The sequence below is a fragment of the Tachysurus fulvidraco genome, chromosome 24 (genome assembly GCF_022655615.1).
Source record: "Tachysurus fulvidraco isolate hzauxx_2018 chromosome 24, HZAU_PFXX_2.0, whole genome shotgun sequence".
NCBI classification, from domain to species: domain Eukaryota; kingdom Metazoa; phylum Chordata; class Actinopteri; order Siluriformes; family Bagridae; genus Tachysurus; species Tachysurus fulvidraco.
In genome coordinates, this window is record NC_062541.1 from 643,330 (window position 1) to 665,899 (window position 22,570).

At 41.8% G+C, this 22,570-nt stretch overlaps 1 protein-coding gene across 1 annotated transcript; it reads left to right on the top strand.

Annotated features, from left to right (window-relative positions):
- Window positions 1-1,529: 1,529 nt before the first annotated feature.
- Window positions 1,530-17,949, top strand: kpnb1 (karyopherin (importin) beta 1). The gene is made up of 22 exons (XM_027145968.2): window positions 1,530-1,906; window positions 3,160-3,218; window positions 4,920-5,102; window positions 5,464-5,664; window positions 5,769-5,921; window positions 6,338-6,397; window positions 6,545-6,634; window positions 6,789-6,899; window positions 7,135-7,236; window positions 7,702-7,926; window positions 8,017-8,208; window positions 8,320-8,450; window positions 9,585-9,732; window positions 10,021-10,092; window positions 12,621-12,765; window positions 13,935-14,017; window positions 14,257-14,364; window positions 14,510-14,653; window positions 15,673-15,778; window positions 15,854-15,968; window positions 16,157-16,318; window positions 16,567-17,949. Coding segments are annotated over exons 1-22 (2,631 nt in total). The 5' UTR covers window positions 1,530-1,866; the 3' UTR covers window positions 16,568-17,949.
- Window positions 17,950-22,570: the final 4,621 nt, after the last annotated feature.

Consider the following 22,570-nt stretch of genomic DNA (forward strand, 5'->3'; position numbering starts at 1 on the left):
GATTCGGGTCATTTACAAATACATCATTTCAGGTTGAGTGTATGGCTAATTACCCTCTGACAATTACCACATCATTTACTGAGCACTTTTCATGTGTGTACTAGTGAAGTGCTTCACAATCAAATACTGCAAATAAAACGAACAATTAAACTGTAAGCCATTAATAAAAAGAGTCCAATAATTAAAACGATCAAAGACAAAAGTGAAGACAGGAATATAAAGTGTGTGTTTGAATATTTGCTGATTTAGAGTTGTATGATTTAGTGTCACTATAACAACAGACCTGAGAAGTACAACAGTAATGTGCTTGTCTGATACCGTGCCATCATGAATACAGCAAGAGTCTCTGGTAGCACTTTGCTCTGGTTGTGTTGACTGTGAGAAGCAGTTAGAAGATGCTTTATATGTTAGCTGTGTCTCTCTGTCTCTCTGACTGTGTCTCTGACTGTGTCTCTGGCTGTGTCTCTGGCTGTGTCTCTGACTGTGTTTCTATGACTCTTTCTGACTGTCTCTCTGGCTGTGTCTCGCTGACTGTGTCCCTCTGGCTGTGTTTGTTTGACTGTCTTTCTGACTGTCTCTCTGGGTTGAATGTGTCCCTCTGGCTGTGTTTATATGACTGTCTTTCTGACTGTCTCTCTGACTGTGTCTCTCTTGCTGTGTCTCTCTGACTGTCTCTCTGAATGTGTCCTTCTGGCTGTGTCTCTCTTGCTGGGTCTCTGGCTGTGTCTCTCTGACTGTCCCTTTGGCTGTGTCTCTCTGTGTCTCTCTGACTGGGTCTCTCTTGCTGTGTCTCTCTGACTATCTCTTGCTGTGTCTCTCTGACTGTCTCTCTTGCTGTGTCTCTCTGACTGTGTCTCTGGCTGTGACTCTGACTGTCTCTTGATTGTCTCTTGCTGTGTCTATGACTGTCTCTCTTGCTGTGTCTCTCTGACTGTCTCTCTGGCCATGTCTCTCTTGCTGTGTCTTTCTGACTGTGTCCGTGTCTCTCTTGCTGTGTCTCTGACTGTCTCTCTTGCTGTGTCTCTCTTGCTGTGTATTTCTGACTGTGTCTGTGTCTCTCTTGCTGTGTCTCTCTGACTGTCTCTTTGACTGCTAGCTCTATGTAACAGATCAGGAAATGAAGGGTGTAGATAAATAAAATGAATTGTAAAATGAGCTTTATTTTTGTAAATATTACGATTAAATGTGTGTATTAACAATAGATTATAAGAGAATACATCTGCATAAGCCTTTATAAAAGGTTGTGTTCACTTATACAACCATAACAATGTATTAAAACCCCTGTAATTACACGTTGTGCATCTACATGTATAGCATTTGACCCAAACACCATGCGGATATACATGTGGGGCTGTGTTCAGGGGCCCAACTCATCACCCCTGCGGTCGGTCTACACATTTTATTCTGCTTTATGTACATTTACAAAGAAGTGAGAAATAAATACACGAATAAACAAGCACGTAAAAAAACTTTTAAAAGGGGTGTGCTGAATGATACGGTGTGCTGCTAGTGCGCATGCGTGAGATGTGACGTTGCTCAGCGGAAGTGTCTCCAGCGCGCGCGGCCCTACTTTTCCCTCCTCGCGACAACACACAGGCAGCAGCTGCTGAACAAGCGGAACCGGGAGGAGAGCAGTCGCCAAACCCGAGAAACTTCACCGCGATTCGGCTGCAGGACTTTAGGGTTTTGTCAGCGTGCGGCGTCAACCTTTTAGATCGTAGTTTTTTGCTCGCTTTTTTCGTGACACAGACGGAAATAGAAAAAAATAGTGTATAAGATTGAGTTGTGTGCGCGGTAATCGTGTGTTAGCTGTTAGCGTTAGCATTAGCATTAGCTTAGCCGAGCAGGACCACACCGGGGGACGGAATGGAGCTCATAACAATCCTCGAAAAAACCGTGTCTCCAGGTGACTGCACCGTTCACACGACGCTCCGTGTTGTGTTTGTGTTGTTTGTGTGGTGTTTGTGTGCTTTTGTGCGCACGGTGTGTTTTCCCGCTCACTCTCGGTTAGCGTGTTAGCTTCGAAAAGTTAAGGGAGAGGGTGCGCGAGGGAGGGGTGCGCGTGCCGAGGCCTGCATGAGCCCCAGCGCACAAGTAGTAGGAGCGGCGGCGGCGCGTGAAGCCCGTGAGTTAGCATGGTTAGCATCTTAAAGGGGCCGCTTTACCTCACAGTGCGGCCCTGTGGCGGGAAAATGACCGCTTTATAAAGATGTTCTGTGGAAATAAGGCACAAGTGGATGGGTATGTGTCGGAGTTAGAGCGGAAGCGGAAAGTTTACCGGTTCACCGGGCGGCCATCACACACACACACACACACACACACTCACACCATCACCACACACACTCTCACCATCTCTCTCTCACACACACACACCATCAACACTGACCTCACACACACACACACACACTCACACCATCTCTCACACACACACACTCACACCATCTCTCTCACACACACACTCACCTCACACACACACCTTTAGCATACATGCTAACTTCGGTTCATTTCGCTCTCGTTCTTTCCTCCTCTAAGTATTTTTATACATTTATATTAAAATGATCGTGGTGTTTGGTTAAAGATCAGATTTACGGCTCCGTTAATAATGTAGTATTGTGTGTAGGTATGATTATAAAGATGGTTATAATAACTGTAGTGTATCACTGCTGTAGTAATAACCCGAGTCTTTATAGTTTAAGCATTGACATTAAGTCTACACTTTATACTCATTAATGCGTTTAGAAATAACTAAATCTGACCAGTAACTAATCACATACCAGCTGGTTTATACACGTTATACTGGGTACAAAGTGATGCAGTTTATTTACCAGGAGTTTAACACTGATGTACAACACGTAATTAAATCTGGGTATAAATGCTTTATGTATTTATTAAATTATTCCCTTTTTACACTTCTGTAGTCACTCATTAGCCGGAACACCCTGTTGGTGCTGAAGCCATGTTTGTTCCTTATGGGTTTATTAATGAATAAGTGAGTTTAAAAGAATAAGTGAAAAAGTGAGTTTTTCTCTCTATCTCCATCTCTTTATCCATCTCTCTCTCTATCCACATCTGTGTGTCTCTCTCTCTCTCTCTCTCTCTCTCTCTCTCTCTCTCTCTCTCTCTCTCTCTCTCTCTCTCTGTGTGTGTGTGACCTAACAGATCGGAATGAACTGGAGGCAGCACAGAAGTTTTTGGAGCAAGCAGCCATTGAGAACTTGGTAAGTGACCGTGTAGCTGCTGCTGCTTACCGACACACCGCCCTGCTGTAGAGCTTCACTTTAACTCTGGCGCCACTCCTAGCCTAGCTTAGCCTAGCCTAGCTTAGCCTAGCTTAGCTTAGCATACTATAGCGCTTTCATGGTGCCGTACCGAATGGATTGTAACCCGGATGTTTCAGATTTGTTGTTCTTGATAAATATCTACCCATTTTGGCTGGGGGTAAATAATTTTACACAGTAACATCCGGATTTAAACTAACACCAGACTGTCGTAGGAACCCATAATTTAATCTGGCTTATAAAGTATAATAGAGTTTTCATCGAGTCTGAATTGAGGTGGAAATAATTTGGTTTGATTTTAAACTGCACGTATTCACCGAATTAGTGCTGATAACATCCCCGTAAAACCGTCATTGTTTAGAGAGATGGTGTGAATTGTGTGTTAATTACACCAGAGGTTTGAGTACAGAGTCAGTACTATATACATCAGCTAAGTGTGTAAATAATAGGTCTAAAATGTTTATATAAACTGTCAGTGAGTGACATCATAATCTCGGGGTGCATAAACTTATTGGGGTAAAATTGGACCACCAGTCTGTTGTCATCTGTACCAAGACTGTTTGGGTTCACAATGTGCATCGTGATCAGACCTACAGTGTAAATCTGGGGTGTCAAACTCAAACACGCTTTAGGTCGAACACGATAAACATTTATTGAACAGCTAAAACTAAATGTTTTTTTAACATTAATATGAATAAAAAGAGACAGGCATTTTATTCCAAAATAAATAAACTTTATATAACGTAAAATACTTTGCTCTCCATCAAAATATCCCTTGTTAAAATTATACAACTATGAAAAAAAATGCTGCTTTTCTGCAAAAGTAATAATAGCAAATTAAAACATTGAGTTTTCTTTGCACTTGTGCCATTTTATAAAACTTTAAATATCTTAAAATATTTTAGTGCCCATAAAAATTTCTCCTGTCAAAATCTGCGCTTTTCAGCAAAAAATAAACATAAAACAAAACATTTTTTTTCCTCTTGTGTTATTTAGTCAGAACTGGATGCTTGGCATCTTGGCACCAAGTTGGTTTAGGTTTGGTGTGTTTAGGTTGTGGAGATTCTCAAGATGGACTGCAGATGTTCATCAGTGAGACGACTCCTGTGTGCTGTTTTGTTCATCTTCATCACTGAGAACAGCTTCTCACACACACACACACATGCTACTGAACGTGCACAAGCAAGCACTGGTGTCGTCTTAGTAACCCAATCGTTCGGCAAGGCGGCTGTTACGCTGCGTTATGGAATCTGTAGTTTGTGTGTTATCAGCGCTTCATATCGTCGGGCTATTTATAACAATAATAAATCTATATAAACTGATCTGGCTGTGGCCTGCGGGCCTTGAGTTTGACACCTATGATGTAAATGATAAACCTCCCTTTGTTCTTATCTGAAATGTCTTTAACATTATCTGCCAGTGGACTAGCTAGTCAGGTATGACCTTGTTATTCACAAATCTGATCTGATTGGTGTGCACCCTCAGGTCTTTGTGACCTCACTGCAGACTAATTTGTCGCTCTGCTTCTGAATCATTTGTGTGTAGAAAAATTGCATCGTTGTCTAACTTAAGTGGTTAAGATTTGTTTGGAACTGCAGTACGCATGGTTATGAGCTCTGTATCCATGTCTTTTGTTTATAGCCTACATTCCTGGTTGAGCTGTCGAAGGTGCTGGCAAACCCAGGAAACACACAGGTAGCCCGAGTTGCTGCTGGCCTTCAGGTGAAGAACTCTCTCACGTCTAAGGACCCGGACGTGAAAGCGCAGTATCAGCAAAGATGGCTGGCCATCGACGCCAACGCTCGCCGAGAGATCAAGAATTATGTAAGAAGACTTTTCTCAGGCATAATATGCATAATACAGAAATACTAGTGTTTGTCATCTCCCAGCCAAGTCAGGGACCGTTTAAAGCAATATGATAATGCTAAAATATGTAGCTAAACACCAGATAAATGATGTACAAGTGGTGTCCAATAAATCCAGCATCACAGGAGAATATATATAAATGAAGTGCAAAACAAAAGATTTTCTTTATCAGCTTCCACAAATAACACAATTACTGTTTTTTACTGATGCATCACATTGCATTATTGTTAAGTAGATATGTATGTACATGCATGCATTAACCATATTATGCTATACTTCAGGAAGACCCAGTGTAACTTTTTTTTAATCCCATCCCCAGGTTCTTCAGACTTTGGGTACAGAAACCTACAGGCCAAGTTCTGCCTCTCAGTGTGTAGCTGGTATAGCATGCGCTGAGATTCCGGTCAGTCAGTGGCCGGAGCTCATTCCCCAGCTGGTGGCCAATGTCACTGATCCCAACAGCACAGAACACATGAAGGAATCCACCCTGGAGGCAATCGGATACATCTGTCAGGACATCGTGAGTTTCCTGTTCTCCTTTACCTTTATCAGCACCTTCTGACTAATCTCACACACGTCACTCCGATGGGATTCTGGAATTCTAAATTGTGTGTTGGTGTTTAGGACCCAGAGCAGCTCCAGGAAAGTGCTAATCAGATCCTGACGGCCATAATCCAGGGCATGAGGAAGGAGGAGCCGAGCAACAACGTCAAATTAGCCGCCACCAACGCTTTGCTAAACTCTCTGGAGTTTACTAAAGCCAACTTTGACAAGGAGGTACAGCACAGTTGTGTTGTAGTTACTGTGGCCCTGAGGCATTGAAGCAGGCATGAGTGTTGGTCATTTTCACCTCTTAATGGCGATAAAAATATTATCAATTGGAGAACAGATCTGAGTTACAATTTTCTTGTACACTAAATATGTTCATGCTCTAATTGGGTAGCAGTTTGTTTCCTGAAATTGTTTGTACAATTTATATATTTCCTCCTCTTCATGATGTGGTGATCAAACAACGGCTTTGTGATGAGACCTCAAAGATGTTGCCATGGAAATAGTTTGATTTAAAAAATGTTTAATCTCAAAAATGTTTCAGTCGGTGTTTGTGTTGCAAACCTTAGTGATTGGTAGCTTTATTTATTAAAATTCTGCTTCATGTCATGAGTTCATGTTAACTTTCTTGTTACTCTTGTTAGACGGAAAGACACTTCATCATGCAGGTCGTCTGTGAAGCCACACAGTGTCCAGACACCAGGGTGAGTGTATTAACTGTGTTGGGTCGAACTCTTCCTGCCTCACGTGCAGCCAGCTACTAGATGAGTGTTCAGTAGAGCTGTGTGTGTGTGTGTGTGTGTGTATAGTGTTAACCATTCTAATGTGTTTATGTACACTGTTGCTTTTAGGTGAGAGTGGCTGCATTACAGAATCTGGTGAAGATCATGTCCTTGTATTATCAGTACATGGAGACGTACATGGGACCTGCGCTATTTGCAGTAAGTACTTGTGCAGGACCGCGTCCCAAACTGAGGGTCTGAAAACATTTGGTCTTCTACTGAAGTGAAGCCACTCGTTCTAGGGTCGTTATAGATCCTCTTTAATATGTATACTCTCTCTCTCTCTCTCTCTCTCTCACTCACTAATGTTTAGATCACAATTGAAGCCATGAAAAGTGACATTGATGAAGTTGCTCTGCAAGGGATTGAGTTCTGGTCCAACGTGTGTGATGAGGAGATGGACTTGGCCATCGAAGCCACAGAGGTAAAGCCAGCTTTTAGTCTGAGTCTTATAAGAGATTTGACACTGAAATTTTTCAGACAGATTTTCTATAAAAGTTTTCATGTAATGCTCCATGTAACACACAGATCTTATTACCATAGCAACATTTCAGTTTAATTCTTCTAATTTGTGCTAAATTAGTTAATGTATTAGTATTACACACTGAACACACTCCTGTTCAGCTGAACCGTGATTGATTGTTTATTGATTGACTCAGGCAGCGGAGCAGGGCCGGCCACCAGAGCACACCAGCAAGTTCTATGCTAAAGGAGCTCTGCAGTACCTGGTGCCCATTCTCACACAGACCCTCACTAAGCAGGTTTGTCTCTTTCAGCCTGGCTACCAAAACCTATGACATTTCAGTGACACGTAGGTCATTTATAACGGAGGAGACGAGTGAGCTGCACAGCGTACAGGAAATGCAGCATCATGTCTTAAACACCGAGTACAGACTCTAGCAAAACACTAGCGAGTGACTGATCATCAGCTGTCCATACTTTGTGTTATACTTGTCCATGATAGAACCGGTGTGAGTGCAGCCATGTGTGAACATGAGCTTGATCATTCGTGATCACACACATTGTGCTGATTTTACAAGGTGTCACTGACCCTGGATCTGTTCCACACAATTCCTCCGAAAATCCCATTCTCTTGAATGATATTTTGTCTAAAATATATATATATAATATCTTTTTCTATTATTTTTATATTCGGGCTAAAATAAAGTGAAGATTGCCTGCCCAAAGTGCTACCAGGGATTTAAAATTTTTGCTGTGTTGTTCAGGATGAGAACGATGATGACGATGACTGGAACCCGTGTAAAGCAGCAGGCGTGTGTCTCATGCTGCTGGCCACATGCTGTGAGGATGACGTCGTACCTCACGTCCTCCCCTTCATCAAGGAGCACATAAAACACCCGGACTGGCGCTACAGGGACGCTTCCGTCATGGCTTTTGGCTCAATTTTGGAAGGACCTGAACTTAACCAGCTCAAACCGCTCGTCATCCAGGTGAGTACAGGAGTTAATACTCATTATAGATGTGGGTGGGGTGTGTTGTTGGGTGGGTGTGTTAAGTTGACGTGTGTGTTGATCGTTTAGGCCATGCCCACCCTGATTGAGCTGATGAAAGACCCCAGTGTGGTGGTGAGAGACACTACGGCATGGACGGTGGGAAGAATCTGTGATCTGCTGCCTGAAGCTGCCATTAACGAGCTGTACCTAAATCCTCTGCTGCAGTGCCTCATTGAGGGGTTGGGGGCAGAGCCTCGTGTCGCGTCCAACGTCTGCTGGGTAAAAAAGTGTCCTTCATGTCTGTGTTTATAACATCACTGAGATTTACCTGTATGTCTGGTTACCTGTTTCAAACCCGATAGCTCATTGAAGTGGTCTCGCTGTTTTTAGGCTTTCTCCAGTTTGGCTGAAGCCGCGTATGAAGCCACCGATGCTGCCGAAGATCAGGAGGAACCAAGCACCTACTGCCTGTCCTCCTCATTCGAACTCATTGTACAGAAACTTCTGGAAACTACAGACAGGTAGGTGTAAAGCATATCTCAATCCTTATTAGGGTTTCTGTCTCCTTTTATGATGTCATTCTCTCCTTTGTTCTGCCATTCTTTCTTGGGCTTTCTCTCTCTTTTTTTTTTTCTTTACTATTTTTGTCATTCTGTGCCGTTTTTACTGTGATGGCAGAGTCAGATTTGTTTAGAATTAACTGATCACAGTCCTGTATAAAGTATATTAATGCCCCTTTTCCACCAAAAAGAACCGAGTGCTGGTTCAGAGCTCGTGCTGGTGCTGGTTCGGAGTTGGTTCCACTGGAGAACCTTCTAAGAACCGGTTTGCCTTTCCATCGGTTAGAGATCATCACAGAGCCGAGTGTGACGTCACTGTATACTTGTCACGTTACACAGCGACGTTAGTGCAGCAGCGACAAACACAACAATAACAATGGTGGATGTTGCTTTACTGTTAATGCTCATGGCTTTGTGAACCTACATTAACACCCAAACGCGGCGAATCCGACGTGTACGTGCGGCTCTGTGTAATCTGTATAAACGGAGGTTGTGATGGAGAAAGTACTTAACGTTATTTTATCATTAACACAAAAAAGTTAGCATTAGCATGTAGCTAACTACTATCATGTGTGCTGATAATGTATCATATCGCGGTAAAGTAAAAGTGTATTAAACATTAGTATACTTAAGGTACATTATCAAAGGTGCTAACTGTAGCCTCGCCCCAGGCGCTAACAGTAGCCCCGCCCACAGCCCCTAACGCAAGCGGTTCTTAAGTCTAGACCAGCGACGTTTTGATGCTACATAAGAAGCACTTTTCCTGGTTCTTTGACGGTCGAAAAAGAAAGAACTGGTTCTAAATTAGGCTCCGAACCTGCACTCAAACTGCCTCGGGGGTAAAAGGGGCATCTGAGTATTTGAGATCCATTTCTTCTTGTTCTCTAATGTTAATTCTTTCTGCCTACCTTTTTATTATTGATTATTGTGTTCCTTTTGTTTCTTTATCTTGCTGTGTATTTGACAGTAGCCCACAGATCATGATTAGTGTTGTGTAATGTGTATATGATGGTCTGTTGTCACTAGTGATTTAATGAGTATATAGTTATATTATTGTGAACCTAAGCTCAGTGAGCACCTGATTGTATCTGACAGACCGGACGGACACCAGAACAACCTGCGCAGTGCAGCTTATGAGGCTCTGATGGAGATAGTGAAGAACAGCGCTAAGGACTGTTACCCTGCGGTGCAGAAAACCACACTGGTCATCATGGAGCGCCTGCAGCAGGTTCTGCAGATGGAGGTCAGTCATTAGTGTTATTCATGTTACTGTCCATTTTATTGTGTAGTGCTTTTAACATTAAGAAGGTTTACAGCACAACACACATTTACAGTAGAAATGCTAGTGTTAAGTGTTTATTCTCCCACTGAGCATCATTTACATGTGTAATTCTCTACAAAAGTAATTTATTTAAAATAAAATAATGCTGGTGTCATTCAACTGTTACACTAATGTAAAGAGTTAATCTACACTTCATTTACTTACTCCATTACCTGTAGTAATGTAACACCCCCCCCGTCTCTCTCACAGTCTCATATCCAGAGCACATCAGACCGAATCCAGTTTAATGACCTCCAGTCTCTACTCTGTGCCACACTGCAGGTCTGTTCACACTTCACACACACACACACTGTACCTTCTATACAACCCCAGATTATTTCCCCAGACTTCAGTTTGTTTTGGAGGGTCAGTTTAGTGAAGTTATTCTTGTGTAGTGTAATCCAGCATGTTGAGCAGCGTACAGTATGTTTAATGACCTGCTGATGGCCACATGGTTTTCACTGCAGTAGGATTCGGCATCAGTGTGTTTCATGTGAACAATGAGAGATGTTTTAGCACATGGTCCTGGATACCTGAAGGCCCAGTTATTGTGTCCAGAGGATTCAAGAAAGGAGGAATTTATTGATGTCTTGACAGTCAAAACCTTTAGATTAGTAAATATTGTATCGTTTAACAGGTACAGATGAACTCCACGTATGAGGATAAATAATTCACATAACCTTGTTACAATGTCATTTGCAGTAAAGTTTTAATCACTATTTCACTGGAATTACTTAAGTGATGCGTCAAACACATTGAGTTAGGGCTGGGCGATAAAACGATATGAATCGCGATAGACGCGTGATCGATATCAATAAAAAATCTGTTTGATAAAACGTTTTAAAAAAATTTATTTTTTGCAGGGGAAAGAAATGTAATTTTTATTACCGTTCTTTTAAGTTCTTGATCAGACATTTTACTCTGGTAACCTAGCAACGTAGGGAGTGACACGCTAACAGCCAATCATGTAACAGTATCATGTTTGGTTGCGCTGTATCGTTATCTCGTGCCGGTCTGCTGGATTCCTCTTCGGTAATCGGCGACTGATTGTAAACAAAAGAGGAAAAATCAGCGACTTATTCATATTAATGTTACTGTAGTGTCTCGGGTCTGTGTTTTATATTACAGACGTATCTCAGTCTACCTCAGGTCTGTGTTTTATATTACAGACGTATCTCAGTCTACCTCAGGTCTGTGTTTTATATTACAGACGTATCTCGGTCTACCTCAGGTCTGTGTTTTATATTACAGACGTATCTCAGTCTACCTCAGGGTTGTGTTTTATATTACAGACGTATCTCAGTCTACCTCAGGTCTGTGTTTTATATTACAGACGTATCTCAGTCTACCTCAGGTCTGTGTTTTATATTACAGACGTATCTCAGTCTACCTCAGGTCTGTGTTTTATATTACAGACGTATCTCGGTCTACCTCAGGTCTGTGTTTTATATTACAGACGTATCTCGGTCTACCTCAGGTCTGTGTTTTATATTACAGACGTATCTCAGTCTACCTCAGGTCTGTGTTTTATATTACAGACGTATCTCGGTCTACCTCAGGTCTGTGTTTTATATTACAGACGTATCTCAGTCTACCTCAGGTCTGTGTTTTATATTACAGACGTATCTCAGTCTACCTCAGGTCTGTGTTTTATATTACAGACGTATCTCAGTCTACCTCAGGTCTGTGTTTTATATTACAGACATATCTCAGTCTACCTCAGGGTTGTGTTTTATATTACAGACGTATCTCAGTCTACCTCAGGTCTGTGTTTTATATTACAGACGTATCTCAGTCTACCTCAGGTCTGTGTTTTATATTACAGACGTATCTCAGTCTACCTCAGGTCTGTGTTTTATATTACAGACGTATCTCGGTCTACCTCAGGTCTGTGTTTTATATTACAGACGTATCTCGGTCTACCTCAGGTCTGTGTTTTATATTACAGACGTATCTCGGTCTACCTCAGGTCTGTGTTTTATATTACAGACGTATCTCAGTCTACCTCAGGTCTGTGTTTTATATTACAGACGTATCTCGGTCTACCTCAGGTCTGTGTTTTATATTACAGACGTATCTCAGTCTACCTCAGGTTTATTTCTCTTTACAAAACACTGCACATATTTTACACACTTTATTCACCAGAAGGTGAACAGCTAGTGAACTTCCTCACACTAAACCTGCACTAAATTCTCAGCTTTCTCTGTTTATATTTAACATTTTCTGTCATTTCTCACCTTAAATGTTAAGAGATAATAGTTAAGTGTTCATTGTGACTTTAGACTCATGTTTACATTATAATTATTGGAGGTTTCCTGGTTGTCGACATTTCTGTCTTAATAACTGAGGGGCTTCTGATCAGAGGAAGGTTTCAAAGTTTCAAATAAAAAGGTTTAAATCTAATATATTTTTCTCCTGGTCCTTATTTTAAATGGGTCATAAACAATATCAATAATTATCGATATCGACCGATATGAAGCACTGATATCGTGATAAAGTTTTCAGTCATATCGCCCAGTCCTACATGGAGTCAATGCGTTTGTGTTCCTCTCTTTACTTCCCCTTTCTTGCATCCTTTCTTTGCTTCCTCAGGGGGCAGGCAAGGATGTGGGGAAATGAGGAGGTGTGATTATACAAAGTGCCCAGTGTGGCTGTATTTTAATATTTGCATGGATCATCAGTTTCTGTATAAAACCTACAATCCAGCTTTGATTTTCTGAAGCACCCTTAATACAGTAACTGTTAAAGCTCTTACCCCTCGCTGTCTGTGGTGAATCTCACGGTCTTCCTTCTTCCCCCTTTCTCTATAGAACGTTCTGCGGAAGGTGCAGCACCAGGATGCTTTGCAGATCTCTGATGTGGTCATGGCTTCTCTCCTGCGCATGTTCCAAAGCACCGCTGGGTCTGGAGGGGTTCAGGAGGATGCTCTCATGGCTGTTAGCACGCTTGTAGAGGGTATCTGCACTTTTATTTGTCTGTCTGCTGCAGATGTACACCAACAGCACACTAGTCTTTATTTACTCTTCTGAGTGATTAGTTATTGTCTTTATTTAAAGGCGGGGTCTCCATTGTTTGAAAGCCAATGTTGACATATAAAATGACCAAAACAAACACGCCCCTAACCCAAACAAGTCCGCCCCTGTATCGATAGCTCCGCCCACACATACATACGTAGCCCAGACGACTAACAGAAAGAAACGTGTCTTTATCATAGCTGAAGGGAAGAACAATACGATTGTAGATAAACAAACAAGCAAAAATGCCACACAAGCATAATGATGTAAAGGACAAAGGCATATATTAGTTCTGTGTAACAAAGCAACACCAACGTTACTCACCTATCGAGAAGGAAAAAAGCGCCTCGGCGTCTTAAGTAAAGTCGGCCACATATTCACAGGTCGGAGTTTCCCGAGTCGATAACTCCTGAGCTAAACGCTGTTACTACACAAAACGCGGTTGTAGCTGCCTCTCTACATCACTACGATAGAAAAGAGGTGTTATTTGTGTAGTAACAGCGTTTAGCTCAGGAGTTATTGACTCGGGAAACTCCAACCTGTGAATATGTGGCCAACTTCCTGCTCCTTCAGTTCTCTCCAGCGCTGGAAAGCTGATCCAATATTACTATACTACTTCTTGTCCTTATCGTAAGTCTTTCTTCTCTTTCTTTCTTTGTTTTTATCCTCCATGTCGATGTTAATGTCACACATGCGCACTGAACACTCTCTCCGCACATATAGACAAGACACGCCCCTTTCTGCTCATTGGTTACACGTTTGTTTATTATTGGCCCCACCTTAAATCTCAACTCTTTTTACTATCACAATGTTTTGTTGCTTATGACTCAGTTGACTGGCGATCGACTGTAAGTAGTCGTTCCAGACCATTTTGAGTATTAGAGTACGGGTACAAGAAACAGATCTGTTACTAAAGACTAGGAGACCCTAACATGCTACAGCAAACAATGCTTTCTGATCTAAGTGCAGCGTTCCCTAAATTCCCTAGGTGTTAGTATCCTGTGCTTGTGTAGTCACATGTCCTGTGTGGACAGTGTAGTGACTTGTGTTCATGCTGCATTCCAGTTTGAGCTATTAAAACTCCACTAATCCTGTTTGGGTGTGTTGTAGTTTTGGGCAGTGACTTCCTAAAATACATGGATGCCTTCAAACCATTCCTGGTTATTGGACTGAAGAACTATCAGGAGTATCAGGTACATGCAGTTTCCTAATGACATGACATTGACTTAATGTGTGAGACGACAGTTCCTCCCACTGCTGAGGGGTTATGGCATGTTGGGATTTTAGGTCGTCACAGATTAAAGCGATTCTGTGTAAACCCTGTGTGTCCGTACACTCAGGCTACTGACGGTCTCTACACTGTTTACAGACAATAAAACTTCTTTGTGTGGTTTCTTAGTGGTGCAGATTTCTGAAATGTGTGTGTGTGTAGGTGTGTCTGGCTGCTGTGGGTTTGGTGTGTGACCTGTGTCGTGCTCTGATGGCCAACGTTCTGCCTTACTGTGATGAAATCATGCAACTGCTGTTGGAGAACCTGGGTGTGAGTAATACACCTGCCTTTAATTGTATACTACTTTAAAAGTAGTAGTGTGTTCGTGGCATAAACCTTATGTGCTGTTTCGACATGTTTCTCATAACTAATTTGCTACATGCTTCTTTTTGTGTGTGTGTGTGTGTGTGTGTAGAACGAGAACGTGCACCGGTCCGTGAAGCCGCAGATCCTCTCTGTGTTTGGTGACATCGCTCTGGCCATCGGTGGGGAGTTTAAGAAATATCTTGAAGTGGTGTTGGACACACTGCAGCAAGCGTCTCAAGCACAAGTGGACAAGGTAGCGCACTGACACTACTGTACAACTGGGACACATTAAAGGTGCGGTCTCCGATGTTTGAGAAATGCTTCAGAAAACTGAGTCGGACGACAAGCTAAACAAAAATCAAAGCAAACGTTTAGCCAATGAGCAGAAAGGGGCGGGGCTTGTCGATATGGGCGGAGAGAGTGTTCAGTGCACATGTGACATTAGCAGAAAGCGGTTTTAACATCGACATGGAGGATAAAAACAAAGAAAGAAAGAAAGAGAAGAAAGACTTACGATAAGGACAAGTAGTATAGTAATATTGGATCAGCTTTCCAGCGCTGGAGAGAACTGAAGGAGCAGGAAGTCGGCCACATATTCACAGGTTGGAGTTTCCCGAGTCAATAACTCCTGATCTAAACGCTGTTACTACACAAATAACACCTCTTTTCTATCGTAGTAATGTAGAGAGGCAGCTACAACCGCGTTTTGTGTAGTAACAGCGTTTAGCTCAGGAGTTATCGACTCGGGAAACTCCGACCTGTGAATATGCACACTGAACACTCTCCGCCCATATTGACAAGACCCGCCCCTTTCTGCTCATTGGCTACATTTTTGTTTTGTTTGGTTGCCCAACGCAGTTTTCAGAAGCATTTCTCAAATATCTGAGACCCCACCTTTAATGTGCACATATTCATTTCTGTAACTCAGTGCTACATAAACATCTTTGCTTTATGAAAACTGTTAATGAGCTGTTACTGTAGAATTAATAACCTGTAATAACAAGTGCTGTAACAAACCTGTAGTCAACACATTCTGACCCGTTCCCTGATCTCGGGTGCAGCAGGTGACGACGTTCCTCCCGCCGCTGTGGAGTTTAGTGTGGTGGGATTTTAGTTCGTCACAGATTAAGTGAGCTTGTCTAAACTCGTGTGTTTGTGTGTACACTCTGGGTACTGACAGGACTCTACACTGTTCATTCAGTTGTTACTCCTGTGTGTGTGTGTTTATTACTGTTCTCTTGGATTTATTGTGTTTTTGTGTCTGTGGTGTAGACGGACTACGACATGGTGGATTATTTGAACGAGCTGCGTGAAGGCTGTCTGGAGGCTTACACAGGAATCATTCAGGGCCTGAAAGGAGACCAGGAGAATGTTCACCGTGAGTTCAACACCAACACCATGTTGACTGATACAATGAGCTTGGGTTGTAATGGCTATGTGCTGTGTGTCGTAGCGGATGTGATGCTGGTGCAGCCGCGTGTGGAGTTCATTCTGTCCTTCATCCACCACATTGCTGAAGATGAGGATCACTCTGACGGAGTGGTAGCCAATGCCGTTGGTCTCATTGGGTAAACTTTCTTCTATAAACATCCATTTTCTTCGGGTCGTGTCCCAAACCACATTTCTCTGCTCATGCAACACCGCCACCTGCTGTTGCCTACTAGATTGTCTCCAACTTTTCTTACCCCTCAGATTGACTCTCATCTCCAAAGATGGTCAGTTTAAGTATATTGTGTGTGTGTGTGTGTGTGTGTAGTGACCTGTGTACAACATTTGGTAAGGATGTGATGAAGCTGGTGGAGGTTCGTCCTCAGATTAACGACTTGCTCACAGAGGGACGACGATCCAAAACCACCAAAACAAAAACTCTCGCCACGTGGGCCACCAAGGAGCTCCGCAAGCTCAAGAGTCAGGCCTGGTGAGTGAAGTGAGCAGAACCTCTGGTCCACAACCTCTGTGACTGTCGTCACACGTTAAACATTCGCTGTGACGTGATGCTTTCAGATAAAATTAACATTAATTCATGGGAATGTTTAGCTCTTCTTTTTGTGTGTGTTTTTAAACAAATATTTCTTCTTCATTAGTATTGATGCATCTCATGTTGTTCTTTTGCATAATTGTTTAGCCAAAAGCATTTACACCTCCTCCTGTTCTGTTCTGTCCCAGATCCATCATCGCTGAGGGGAACATGAACACACCGTGAGAAGCGGCCGAGTGGAGTTGTGTGTTTTTGGCACGCGCGAATGGAGCAGAAGTGTGTGTGTGCGCTGAGCTGAGTGTCTGAGAGTGAGTGAGCGAGCGAGTGAACGAGTGAGCGTGACGAATGAGATCACACCACCTTCTGAGTGAAGATTCCAGCAGTCGAAAAAGGATGAAGGCTGATCAATAAATAAAAACAGCAGCCCTCCCTCTCCCCCTCCCCTCTATATCCCTCCATCCTGATACTCCTCCCTGTTTTAACACCCTGAGCTTTTTCTCTCCTCCACCTGTGGACTCGGTTATGGACAAACATGAACAGGATTAGCTTTCTAGCTCCTCTGTAGGCTCTTACTATAAACCGTGAGTAATGTCAGAGGGAGGGGGTGGAGCTACCCCCAAAAATGGACTACTTCAATCATTCAGAGGATCTGTGAAGCCCCTAAATCTCCCCCCCCCCCCCCTTATTATTGCTCTTTCACATATAAGCACTATGAGTTTCAGACTTGAGGACATGGGAGTGGACCGAACATCACAAAACAAACATGGCTGCTGGAGTCAAAGATGGCCGACTGTGTGCACGAATGAGGGGGTTTTGCTGTCTCTTCCCTTCCCCCTTCTCACCATGGCCCTGCCCCTTTATGTTCTTTCAGCTAATGAGAAATAAACATAGCTCTTAACGCCGTATTTCTGCGTATAATTACAGGAGGGAGACGATTGCCCCACCCCCCACCCCCACCAGTTAAAAAAAAAAAAAAAAAAAAAAAACTCTGCTCGTGTCTCATTAGTGTTCAATTGTTTTGTTTTTTTTATTAAATTTTTTGTCTACTTTTTCTTACTTCTCTCCTTTCTCCCCCCCACCCCATCATCGTGGGCTGAGCTGCACACTTTTCTCTTCAGTCTGCTTGGCTGAGAGGTTTATCGCTTGTTTTGAACACTTGTGGGACGTACTCGAAGGGATCGGCGGCTCGAAGCGAAAGCACCTAATTCACACTTTTAAAGTCTCTTGTCGGGGAGAAAAATAACTGCAGTTGCAAAGTGCCAAAAAATAAAGTGTAACAAAATCAGTGAAATGAAAAGGTTTCAAATTTCTTGGGGTTTTTAGGCATCAACGAGTAAAACGTTAAGTGCTTTCACCTGCGACGTCGAGTCAGATTGAGCTCTAGGACTCGGCGCTTGTGTTTTTGGCCCCGGATTAGATTTTCTGCTGCACTTAGTTTGGGAAAGGGAGACTTCCGAGCTTGTTTAAAAATCTGAATAAATAAATGAGAGAAATCAGATGTTTGTATAAGGTTATATTTTTCCATTGCTCTGAAAGAACCCACAATAAAATGATATTAAACATTCCCCTTATCGCTTGTCGTACTTCCCTTCATTTCATTGTGCTTTGTGCTCCGATACACACGCTAACGAGGCCGAAGACTGCGACCATCGGTCTGTAAATGAGGTTTTGTGGATTAACGTTAGTCTCGTCAGTCTTTAGGTCCCTGTCCCTCTGTCCTTTAGGACATGTTTATCAGATCTGTGACAGTTTCTCTGAGACGCTGAACAGAAAGTGTGATGAGAGAAACTGGGGACTAGAACCCTTCATGTGACGTATTCACTACGTTAGCAGACCGCTCGTGTTTTTACAGATACATCTGGAGTTAAGTGGCATTTTTTTTTGGACAACTGAACTTTTCTTTTGTACTTTTCTGCCATCACTGAAGACAAGCTTGAAAACCCCTTTTTCCCCTTCGAGGTGAAGTTGTGTAACTTCCTATTGTTGCTGTTCTTTTCATATCTTCCTCTGTCTGTTTACCTCGATGTTAATTATAAGCGAACCTGTGAATGACTTCTTGATGTTTAGAGGTCACACATTGGGTTAAACTAGCAGTAAAGTGAGTTAAAGGTTCTGCAGATAACACAAGCTGTAATGCGTATAATGACTGTGCGTGTGTAAAGGGACGTGTGTTGTGTCTATAGGACTCCAATAAAATCACAGGATGGGAAATTCATTAGCGCTTTGTTTTTCCTACCTGCATCCTTTAATCTACAGAGCGACGTAATGTGTGTGTGAAGTCGGTTTGAGCTGTAACGCAGCACCAGTTAAACCCCAAACCCTGCTGTTACTGAGCGCTGATTTTAACCTGATGTGCAGAAATGGTCTAATTACACACAAAGGTGTTGGGGCTTTAATTGTGTTTTTGCTTTGGGAGTTTGTGCATCTAGAACATCCACATCACAGCTTTAATCTCGAGGGACTGAGTAATTTACAATTAGTGTTGAGTTTGTTTTCCCAACACTGAACACTGGGTTTGTATAAATGTCATCACTTTCCTGTAGTCTTTCTAAATTAGTTGCAATTGGAAAAAGTTCATTTGAAAGAAAAGAAAATGCGTTTGATCTCTTCTTTAAACTAATAAATTGATGCAGTTGTATGCAAAAGTTTAGGCACCCCTGACAACTTCCATGATGTACATGTATAAATATTTGGGTGTGTTTTCCGAAATTTCATTTTGATCTATTAAATAACTGAAGGACACTAAAGTAATATTTCAGTAGTGACATGAGGTTTATTGGATTAACAGAAAATGTGCAATATGCATCAAAACTAAATTAGACAGGTGCATAAATTTAGGCACCCTTGCCATTGTGTTGATTTGAGTACCTGTAACTACTGAGCACTGATTAATGTGAACACACAATTGGTTTGGTGGCTCATTAAGCCTTAAACTTCATAGACAGGTTCATCTGATCATGACAAAAGGTATTTAAGGCCAATTTTCAAGTTGTTCTTTTTGTCTCTCCTCTGAAGAGTGACAACATGGAGGCATTAAAACAGCTCTCAAATGACCTGAAAACAAGGATTGTTCAACACTATTGTTTAGGGGAAGGCTACAAAAAGTTATCACAGAGATATAAACTGTCGGTGTCACTGTGAGGAACATAGTGAGGAAATGGAAGACTACAAACAGCCCACAGACCACCTCCAAAGACCCACAACATCAACCTGCTGCAGATGGTGTCACTGTGCATAGTTTAACAATTCAGTGCACTTTGCACAAGATGAAGCTGTACAGGAGAGCAGTGTTGTAATGTAACGGAGCACAAATACTTCGTTACTGTACTTAAGTAGAATCTGTAGAGTCACGTATCTGTACTTTACTTATCTATTTAAATTTATGACAACTTTCACTTTTACTCCACTACATTTCTGAGATAAAATGTAAACTTTTACTCCGTTATATTCCCACTAAACATCTTCGTTACTCGTTACTACAAAATAAAGTCAGCAGAAATGTGTGTGACTGTAATAAGGGAGGTTTGGTGTATCACTGCTCCTAGATTGTATTACTCTCTTCTTGTTTTAAATTCTCACTGAGGGATAAAACCCCTAAAGATGAAACCCTAGAACTGCCCCTGGTCTTATACCTACTGAAAATCACTGAAATTTTACTTTTTACTTTTACTTCAAATACTTAAGTACATTAAATATCAGAAAATGACTTTTGATACTTAAGTACAGTAAATATCAGATACGTTAAGACTTTTACTTCAGTAATATTCTAAAAGGTGACTTTCACTTCTACCAAAGTCTTTTTCTAGTACGATACTTGTACTTTTACTCAAGTATTGTTTACTAATACTTTATACATCACTGCGGGAGAGCGATGCGAAAGAAGCCTTTTCTGCTCTCACACGCCACAAACTGAGTCGCTTGAGGTCTGCAAACGCACATTTGGACGAGCCAGCTTCATTTTGGAATAAGGTGCTGTGGAGCGATGACACAAAGATCGAGTCATAACGAGGGGCGTTATGCAAGGTGGCAGAACAACACTTGCTACCCACAGTAACGTTTAGTGGAGGTTCCATCATGCAGTGGGGCCGTGTGGCCAGTGCCGGTACTGGGAATCTGGGTAAAGTTTAGAGTCGCATGGATTCCACTCAATATCAGCAGATTCTTGAGAATAATGTTGAGTCACAAAGTTGAAGTTACCCTGGGGCTGAATATTTCAACAAGACAACGACTCAAAACACTGCTCAAAATCTACTGGGGCATTTCTGCAGAGGAACAAGTACAATGTTCTGGAGTCACCATCCCAGTCCCCAGACCTGAAGATCACTGAACATCTGTGGGGGGATGTGAAGCGGTCTGTCCAGCTCGACAACCATCAAACCTAACTGACCTGGTGATGTTCTGTAAGGAGGAACGGTCCAAAGTACCTTCATCCAGAACCCAGACACTCACTACAGGCTATAGGAAGCATCTAGAGGCTGTTATTTCTGCTAAAGGAGGTTCTACTACATATCGATGTGATTTTTCTGTTGGGGTGCCCAAATTTATGCACCAGTCTAATTTGGTTTTGATACTATAGAAACAGACTGCAACAGCTAGAAAACTAGAACAGCAGAAAATATAATTGCCTCCCCCTGCCCACTCTCCAGGACTTGTACAAAACAAGAACCAGAAACCAGGCAGGAAACATCACTACTGCCCCTTCACACCCTGGACACGCCCTCTTATAGCTCCTCCCTTCTCTCAGGTGCTACAGAACTTTGTTTACTAAAACTCTCAGACACAGGAACAGTTTCTTTCGCCAGACTTGTACAGTATAGTGTTATTTATGTGTGTATTGTATAGTATAGTGTTATTTATGTGTGTATTGTATAGTATAGTGTTATTTATGTGTGTATAGTATAGTGTTATTTATGTGTGTATTGTATAGTATAGTGTTATTTATGTGTGTATTGTATAGTATAGTGTTATTTATGTGTGTATTGTATAGTATAGTGTTATTTATGTGTGTGTTGTATAGTATAGTGTTATTTATGTGTGTATTGTATAGTATAGTGTTATTTATGTGTGTATTGTACAGTATAGTGTTATTTATGTGTGTATTGTATAGTATAGTGTTATTTATGTGTGTATTGTATAGTATAGTGTTATTTATGTGTGTATTGTATAGTATAGTGTTATTTATGTGTGTATTGTATAGTATAGTGTTATTTATGTGTGTATTGTATAGTATAGTGTTATTTATGTGTGTATTGTATAGTATAGTGTTATTTATGTGTGTATTGTACAGTATAGTGTTATTTATGTGTGTATTGTATCGTCTCGTGTTATTTATGTGTGTATTGTATCGTATAGTGTTCTTTATGTGTGTCTTGTATCGTATCGTGTTATTTATGTGTGTCTGTCTCGTCTAGTGTTATGTGTGTCTTGTCTCGTCTCGTGTTATTTCTGTGTGTCTTGTCTGTGTGTTCTTTCTGTGTGTGTGTTGTCTCGTCTCGTGTTCTTTCTGTGTGTCTTGTCTAGTCTCGTGTTCTTTCTGTGTGTCTTGTCTCGTCTTGTTCTTTCTTGTGTGTCTTGTACTCGTTCCTGTGTTATTTCTGTGTGTCTTGTCTCGTCTCGTGTTTCTTTCTGTGTGTCTTGTCTGGTGTTCTTTACTGTGTGTGTGTGTGTCTCGTCTCGTGTTCTTTCTGTGTGTCTTGTCTCGTCTCGTGTTTCTTTCTGTGTGTCTTGTCTCGTCTCGTGTTCTTCTGTGTGTCTTGTCTCGTGTTCTTTCTGTGTGTGTGTCTCGTCTCGTGTTCTTTCTGTGTGTCTTGTCTCGTCTCGTGTTCTTTCTGTGTGTCTTGTCTCGTCGCGTGTTCTTTCTGTGTGTATTGTATGGTGTTATTTATGTGTGTGTGTGTGTCTCGTCTCGTGGTTCTTTCTGTGTGTATTGTCTCGTCTCGTGGTTCTTTCTGTGTCTTGTACTCGTCTAGTGTTATTTATGTGTGTATTGTATAGTATAGTGTTATTTATGTGTGTGTGTGTGTGTGTATAGTATAGTGTTAATTATGTGTGTATTGTATAGTTTTGAGAGTTTTGAGAGCCTTTTGAGAGTCTGAACTGCTGTAACCAAATTCCTTGTGTGTGTCAACATCAACACACTTGGCCAATAAATCTGATTCTGATTCTGATTCTGGTTTTGCACATTTTCTGTTA